Here is an 8999-nt window from a genome sequence, read left to right as displayed (position 1 = left end):
GCAATTTCTGAGTTACTTGAAAATTGCTGTACCTGGAAAATTGCTGCCAAATACGATGCTTACCTTGACGGAGCTTCATGTCTCTGTAAATGTAAGGCTGAGATTGTTTGTTTGTGTTTGTGCGATTTCTATGTTATGCTCTGTTTTTTGTTAAGAGCCAGACAATGTATTCTCATTTCCAAAATGTCATTGCCACTGTATTAAAAGTAGTGACCTCCTAAATTTGTGAGCAGGATTAAAATTGTCTTTTGTGCATTCCTATAAATGATAGGCAGCAGGAAGCCATGCCTTCTAAAGCAACCACACACGCCCTAAGGGTGCTAAAAACTTTTCATCGAACCACTCAAACTCAGTACTATTTGCTTTTGAGCTGCCAGTATATGATGGATGTGAGCAGTGTGGCCTCCTATCAAGCTGTGACAGCAGATATGTACCCATAATTAGAGATGTGGATTCCACATTCATATATGAGAACTCTTCCTCTTTAAATAGCAGACAATCTCAAATTTGGCTGTCTCCCTGCAGGTATAAATATATATAATATATATGATATATATGATAGATAGATAGATAGATAGATAGATAGATAGATAGATAGATAGATAGATAGATAGATAGATAGATAGATAGATAGATAGATAGATAGATATTGACAAATTTGCTCAGCTTTGAATCACATTAAAACCATGAAGAGGAAACAGTTCTCAAATCTCTATTGCCCTCCAGTGTTTGTTAGACTACATCACACCTCAGTTCTCATCTGTTTTCATTTTGTCTATGTTCAGGTTTTTGTCTGTCTGTCTGTCTGTCTGTCTGTCTTTCTATAACAATGTAAATGTGTGTGTATTATATTAAGTTAACTCCAATGTTGAAATGTAACTAAGTACATTAACTTAAATGTACATAAGTACAATTTTGAGGCTCTTAATTTGAGCATTTACATTTTATTTATTTTTTTACTTTATTTTACTTCAACTCTACTAAATCACAGAGGGAAATATTCAGATTTAGATTATTTAGTCATAGTCATAGTCATTAAGTCATATAGTATGCCGAAAAAAGTACTAGTATAGTGTTTTAAAAAAAATCCTTAAAAAGTCATATTATGTTGAAAAAAGCCATAGTATAGTATGTTGAAAAAGTCATAGTATTTTGAATATAAGTCATAGTATACTATGTTGAATATAAGTCATATATGTTGAAAAAAAAAAACTAATCTTGTTTTCTCTCTTTTCTATCCTGTTTACATCACATAAGCGTAGGACAATCCTCAGCAAACCAGAAAAAAATAGCATACAGTAAATGTTGATCTATCTATTCCCAAACTGTGAATTATTATATTATACCATTTAACTAACACCTAAAGTGCAATCAATTCAATTAAGTGATTCAGTTTAACTCACAGTTCGATTTTTTTTTTTTTTTTTTTTTTACAAGAACCCAAACATGTCAGTCAGAATTGTTGTTTTGTCTCCACCCAGCGGACATTTTGGTAAACTACAAGCAAGACAATGACAGAGACTGGTTGGGTAGTTTCAATAACAAAAGTTTTATTAACAATGTAAAATGAGCTATATCAGCTTTGACTACCGTACCTTCACCGTGCCCTAAACATTGATTTCTATCTTTATTAAGCAAGACCCATGCTGCCTGGCCTCTGTCTGCCCTGGACTGCCTCAGACAGGGGGAGACTCTCCCTGATAACACCAACCAACAGATTCTTTGCTAACCATTTCCAACTTTGAACATAATTCAGAGAGCATTGCGTAAAGAGTATGTGTATATACAGGTCTAATGTCTCAATTTATAGATAGATATTGTGTGCAAAGAAGTTTTCTTTTTGAGTATTGTATCATATATTCCATTTTGAAGCTGGAAAGTTAAAGTTGGATACAGGAACTTGGTTTATGGAAGACTAAATTAAGTACATTGAGGAGGAAAAACAGCAAGAAAACAGAAAACAGACTGTAATACACAGCAAACTTACTCAAACCTCATCTCAGCTTAGACGTACAAAGATAGCACTTTGACTCCTCAAATATTCAGATGGCGTCTTCATAAGTTGTCACATTATTTCTGACAAAAACTGACAATTATATTCCCTTTTTATATAACACGAAACCTCATTTCATTCACTCAGGTTTGTGGAAGTAAACGAATATTGGCATTATATCAAACAACCTCTCATTTTCTTTTACATTGGACGAGCAGATATCTCACTTCATTTACCAAAAAAGGGAAAAAGTTTGTTGCAAAATATCTTAAAATATATGTTCATGACTTTTGTTTTCATTACATTGCAGTTACAATTCTTCTTTGTATTACAAAATAAAATTATAAAATGGGCAGCCTTTAAAAAAAAGACAAAGAGACAATTTATTTGAAAATGGCAGTAATAGATTGGTGAGAGACACAAGTGGTGAAGGACAGTGGGTAATGGTGTCTTTGTTGCCGCCTCCTACCCACGAAGGCGGGGCCCTTAGCTGGTTACCAGGCAACAGAGCCCAAAGAACCGCCTCTTCCTCTGTCGGACCAGTGGGTAGGGAGTCAGGTTCAGCAAACTGCTGTCATCTGGGCACAAGAACACACAGCAGAGCAGAACACTGCCAAGTCAGACATGTTTGATAGTTTTAGCTGTAGTTTTTAAGCCACTCTTTATCCAAACGAATCGTCAGTACTTTTTGAGTCAAAAGAAATGTTGATGTGTGTAAGAGGAAGAAGCTACAGACATGTCGGCTTTCAGGCTTACCTTGGTTCTTCAAGGGTAAAGGCATTGTCTCCCTGAGTTTACTGAGAAGGTTCTTCATCTCCCTCATATCCCTGCAATAACACAAAAAGGACCTTCTACATAAGGTATATTTTCACACAAGGAGACACAACTTCACCCCTATTTTTTGCAATGCACCTGAACATACATCTTAAAATATATTGGGGTTTTTTTATACTAGAAAATGTATTAAGTCTAATTCCAGCAGTCTTTTCCAAGTAGTTTGCCAGCAGAGCAATATCCTAAGTGAGTAAGAACTGCATGTTTCACATTTTTTTATATTCTATAGATTCTGTCATAAAATGTTCCAATCATCAAAAACAGATACATACACCTTTTTCTACTTTGCCAAGTACAGTAGCTTGTAAATACTGGGGGTTGGCATTGTGCACAAATATCTCAAATACCTTATAGGCATGTCATTTATTCATTTTATAAAGGTTTTTATAGGTTATCCTACAAGGGAAATAGTAAAAGCCTCATTGTACATTATGCAATTATATCTTCAAAAAAACAAATATTTAACAAACCCATTGGTAAATTATCAACATATTATAAGTGAGGTTGAAAGAGTAAGATTAGAGGTGTAATTACATTTAATAGTGTTTAAACTACATACATGTGTATTTAAAAGAAAGCAATAACTGTTTATCAGGTAAATGACAGAATGTTATGATGCATCGTTTGAATTTTGTTAAGTGACAAAAACTGTAAAAGAAAATACTTGTTTTTCCTGACACACGTGCTTTGACCAATTCACGTCACAATAAAGACCCATAAACACAAACACACTACGCTTGCTCACACACGGACTACCTACCTTTCTATGTTTTCTATGTCAGTGGCCACCAGCCAGCACAGCTGAGGCAAGTCCGTGGGGGAGGAAGAGGTGTCCTCCAGGATGGGGATGTCTGAGCTCTCCTCTGTCTTATTGTCAATCCCTGTAGGGCCACAGGGATCCTTACCTAAAGCACATAGAAAGCAGATAACCTTGATTATGTGTCACCACTACATTAAACATAAGAAAAACAAGGGTTAAACAAAAAAACGTTTTGAAAAATTACCCATCAGATTACATGCATATTGTAAACTTCATTAAATGTGTAGAAAAGCACTGGTTTATATTTGTACACATATATTCAGGCTGCTGACATTATAGGAACAATTGTGACATTTAAGATGCTAATCTAAATAATAAAACATGTTAGAAAACTGTAAATAATTACATCCGTGCAGGTATTTTGAAATCTGCTGTTTTTTTGACTGTCTTTGTTTGCTTGGTTGTTTCTTTACAAAAGGGAAACAAAACATGCTCGATGTAAACTAGTACACATGCATATACACTCAAAGCTATTATTCATGTATTAACCTTTCCTGTGAAGCTGCAGGGAGCCCAGCAAACAGACCGATTTGAGCATCTCAGTGATGTACATCTCCAGACAGCATTGCAGCTGGATGAAGAGCCTACAGATCTCAGGGTGGATCTCCCCGTCCTCTGGCCTGAAGTCACACATAGTTGGAACACAGTGAGGTTACTGGGTGGCTGGACCTTGAGGAACGCCAGATGCAATGACCAACGTTACAGAAACAAATTAAAATCATAGTTCCATTAGAAAATATCCTAAATGACCTTGTATAGTGTCTTTGTGGAGTTTAACAGTATGACTGATGAGTTTAGCTGTCGACCGTGAACATTGTTCAACATATAGCTGCCAAACTGCATGTAGTGACATAAAAATGACATTTTTGGGGAACAAGGAAATACGTAAAATAATAATGGCATAGTAAATAGTAAAGTCAAAAAATATTTTTCAAATAATTGATGAGTGGATAGTAGAATTTAATATTTTCAGAAATGTCACAAATGTTTATATTTGAAATATCTTGACAAATGTGAAGAATAGTCTGATTAATAATGATGATTTGCCTGCTTGTGACTTCCATAAGTTTAGTTTGTTTAACCGTCTGAATAAATAAATAAATAAATAAATAAATAAATAAATAAATAAATAAATAAATAAATAAATAAAATACATCGATGTTCAAACAAAACAAAAAAAATCCCCATCTGACTGGTTCTTGTTTTCCCAGAGCTGGTCACTAGCTTTTTATCCGACGCCGCAGTAGCTTCAACCATATAAATCTGGTTTTCGAGGGGGAACTACAGCAGGTGATATTCAGTGGGTGTGATATCACAGGGGAAAGTGACAGCAATGAAAGGCGTGAAACTTGCACCTGGTACAAATATTTCTCACACAAATCCTGCTGTCGCATTCCCCTCTTCCAACGGCAAGCTCCTCCTTCCCAGCCTTGTGTTGTCACAGTTCTACAGTTTTGTTGCTAAAGCACAGCTGTCATCAATGCTATCCCGCTTATCAGCTTTCCTCCAGCACATTGGAGGGGCCCCGCATCACTCCAACCGTTCAGACACACTGGCTTTATTTGATTAAAGGGGAATGGTCTGTGCTGTCTAATTCCAGCCATGTGTCTCTAGCGGTGGAGACGGACGTTGAAATGAGCTTTTAGAGTTGGAGGTTTCAGAGTATTATGAAAGCGATGCTGATGCTGATATCAGTGGGGAATTAGCTGATGCTTCCGTCTCTTTTTCTATAGTAGCAGCAGGAAATTCAAGCACAGGACAATAATGGATCGTCGTCTTGGAGGTCTAACTGTACATATAAAATTGAAAAAAATGTTCTGAAAGGATTTAAATAAGATATTATTGAAGCCTCATTATGAAATGTGACTGAGATATCCCTGTTCAGTGGATGTAGTATGATTCATGTGTCTGCAGGAAACAGGAAACATGCAGGAGACATGCTTCCAAGCTAACCATGTGAGCGTGTCGTGCAGATGTGGCCCGTAGTCCCCCATACATTAAATGGAAAGGATTTTGTCATGCATGAAACAGACAGTGAAGGATATGCATTCTTAAATTGCTGTAAGACACAGCAAGTGGATTAATGATTGAGCCAGGAAATGGGTTACAGCGCAGAGTGTGGTACCGCCTAACGCATTTAAACTCATCCTTGTGAAAAAAATATGACACGCTAATATTTAACAGGAGATCCTTCAGTGATTTCACAGGGCTCCAACAAATGTGTATGCCTGTTCTAAGGCAGAATAAGGGCTACAGGAAGAGTCATCCTGATGCTGTCATTGTTTCGACAGTGTGCTGGGCTTTTCGCAAAACAGCAAGCACTGCAGAACCTCCTCCAAATGTCGCTCACCACTGGATTCAGTCCGTCAGATTGTTATTTAGATAGGTTTGAGGGTGCCAGTTCAGCTGGCATCTTAGCCTCACCGAGGACCTTCAAATCCCAAGCCTCACTTTGCCCTTCTTGCACTGGCACCAGCATGGAGGAGATGTTGTGCTCAATGGAGAGTGCAGGCCAAGTCAACAGACATGTCAAGCTCAGCTATCTTCAACAAGACGCCTATAGCAAACCACAATGTTAACAACATCTACTCACTTCACATGTTTTCATTAGGTTAGGAAAAAGCCAATGATTCAGATTATCGTAGACTTTCTGAACTCTAGAAAACGTTAGCATCCACTGTTGAAAAGCATACTGGTTTAAATGACCATAAGAGAGACACAACCCATAAAACACACACACAGTCACTTTCACAATGCATTCAAAGCAAAGGGAATATAAAAGTAATTGGCTCCACATTTTTGATTATCTCAGATATTTGTCAGGGGTAGCATTCCACATCATGCGTTTAGGCCCCAGCTAATGGGAAGCGGTCAGTTCCAGCATGTTGTTGTGATTGATTCCTGGTAAAGCTGTGTTTAGCAATTAGAGCCAGCAAGCTTTTTGTTTTTTCTTCTTCTTAAAACTGAACTCGTGTTCTGCTTCCACCAAACTCCTTTTCCCCCTACTTCAAGCTCTCTAATTTCACACTAATATAGCAGACACTTGGCTGACTTCTTTGAAGTGCAGAGGAGCAGGCTTAAATATACATGTGCATCAAACGGGGATGCTTATGCAAATCAGATGCACTTTTGGTAAAAGTAGCTACCCTGTACAAGTTGGACAGCTCTCCTTCTTTTCAGCACCACGGACAGCGTCTGTCCCAACTCACCCCGAGATCAAGGAGAGACTGTGGTGTGCCGCTCTCGCCATCTCGCAGCCTTTGGTTCGGGTCTTCAGCATTTCGGCCCGTAAAGCAGGACAGTCCACAGTGATTTCGCCAATGGAGATGACCAGTTCACGGTACAGAGCCACAAGCGTGTTGAATTCTTGGACGATCTGCGTTACAATGGGATGATAAAAAAAAAAAAAAAAAAAAAAACACATAAAAATAAATGATTCCCTCAATGACTTAGTCAAGTTAACACCACACAGATCAAATAACACAGGTCCTGTTCTGGTCACTGCAGTAGAATGCCCTTTGTCCTTGGCCTATATTGACTTGTCTACATGAAAACGTGTCAGCTAAGAAGGAATGCTGAGCAGCATATCATATCCCCAGTGCAGGTGCATGCTGGTATGCTTCAATACAAGTAGTATTTCAGAAATTACAACGTTGCACGTATGAGGTCACAAAGGTCCGTTGATGTTTTAGAGAAATGTGTGACTAAGCAAAAAAAAAAGAGAAAGTGAAGCACTGCCATCAAGAGTCTGCAAAGTTAAATTCATTAATTATTGAATTAGCCCATTGACTGGGCGCAATTAGGCTTAATGTGGTTATTTCCACAGCCTCGGAGCTTGAGATGGAGACGCAGATATTTCCATCACCTTAGTGCAACTCCTGCATAGCATCCTGCTACACTCAGCGAGGCTCCATGGCGATCACTGGTGTATGAAAGGGTGAAGCGGGCTACACACACACACATGATCATCGCCGCCGACATCTGTCAAAACACGGGACACTCTGTGTCCTCATCGCGGGCACCTCGTCTTGTAAACGGGGGAGCAATCGGGGAATCAGTCCAAATCCCCAGCACTCAAATCGCGAATGCAAATCACGCAGTCGATCTGCACGCTGATGTGATCTATTTGGCTTCAGTGCAAATGCATGCAGCTATTTTTAGGCTCCCAGACTGAGTTACGGTCTTCTCCTCTTTTTTTTTTTTTTTTTTTTGCAGCAGCAGTGAACAGCTGTCGCCTGTGCATCCCGCATCGTCCTAGCACAAATACAAAGGTTGTGATACTAACACAAGCACTCCTTTATCAGAGGCACCATGCAGGCATTGACGTGTCGCAAACCTACCATTCTGCAGTCGGCCACTGCGCGCTGGGCTTTGCGGGTACTTTCGGTGCTCTCCCTCCTCTCCGGGTCTCGGTGAGGAGGCTTGCCGATCTGGAAGATGTTCCCGGCGGATCTGGGGCGGTTTTTGCGCCCATTCGATGCAGAACTCATGCATACACATGCACTAATAAAACAGCCCTAATACAGAACGGTTTTTCCTCGTATCCCCTCCCCTCCACCAAACTCCACCACTTTCCCTGCCTGCACCTTAAGCGCTTCACCTTTTTCCCTCCGCTCACGCTCGTTTCACCTTTCACCAACTCCCGGCTGGGCTGCACCTCGATGACTGTTATTGCTCTATCTATCTCTCGCGTCCCTCCTCCTCCTCCTCCTCCTCTAGTGCGGGAGACGGAGCAAATCCTTTCCCAGACGAGCCCCAGAGCGCAGAAAAAGTACCGGATGAGCGCCTCCGACTCCTCTCCGCATTGCCTCGCCTGCGACGGGGTGGCGAGTCACCTTCACTCCAGCAGCACACGGTGCACAGTGAAGACTTTACCCCCACCCAACCCGGAGTCCAGCTAGCTGAGGTGTCTCCTCTGACGCGCCGATGTCGGAAGGAGACGATCGCATTCACGGGCGTTCTCCAAATGCAACCATTTTTTGTGATTGCGCGTTTCCATTAAGCACCAATAAAGACGCGGGCGATGACGGTCTAGTTCTTTGCTGACACAGACCTCCTTACGGGGACGAAATACCGCGCAGCCGACGCGTTCAGACGACCTGAACGTGAGAGAGAGGAGAACTTAATCCGTTGTGCCGCGGTGTCGAACCGGCTCCCAGTGTGTGTTTGTTCGCGTAGATCCAGCTGGTCGGGCAGGCCTGTCTCTAACCTTGGAGAGGCAGGAGAAGACGAGCAGTTGTTGCAGGCCTGACTCTGTGGCTGACAACACTGCGCACCCGAAGGACGGGAATACTAATAGGGCCTATGAAGTCAGACCCCCGCCCTGAGCGGTGGATTAGCTCCTAAACGTGT

General features: G+C 40.6%; 1 protein-coding gene across 1 annotated transcript; it reads right to left on the bottom strand.

Moving 5' to 3' along the window:
- Positions 1-1475: 1475 nt before the first annotated feature.
- Positions 1476-8702, bottom strand: rgs7bpa (regulator of G protein signaling 7 binding protein a). Its single transcript, XM_084024469.1, has 6 exons — positions 7988-8702; positions 6857-7023; positions 4137-4267; positions 3588-3732; positions 2750-2820; positions 1476-2571 (listed from the first exon to the last, which is right to left on the bottom strand). The coding sequence occupies exons 1-6, from the start codon at positions 8135-8137 to the stop codon at positions 2480-2482; spliced, it is 756 nt and encodes a 251-aa protein (XP_083880595.1). The 5' UTR covers positions 8138-8702; the 3' UTR covers positions 1476-2479.
- Between the last annotated feature and the right edge of the window lie 297 nt (positions 8703-8999).

The sequence above is a fragment of the Eutrigla gurnardus genome (assembly GCF_963514095.1).
Source record: "Eutrigla gurnardus genome assembly, chromosome: 13".
Classification (NCBI taxonomy): domain Eukaryota; kingdom Metazoa; phylum Chordata; class Actinopteri; order Perciformes; family Triglidae; genus Eutrigla; species Eutrigla gurnardus.
Note: the sequence above shows the minus strand (reverse complement) of the source record. Positions and strands in the feature narration are given on the sequence as shown.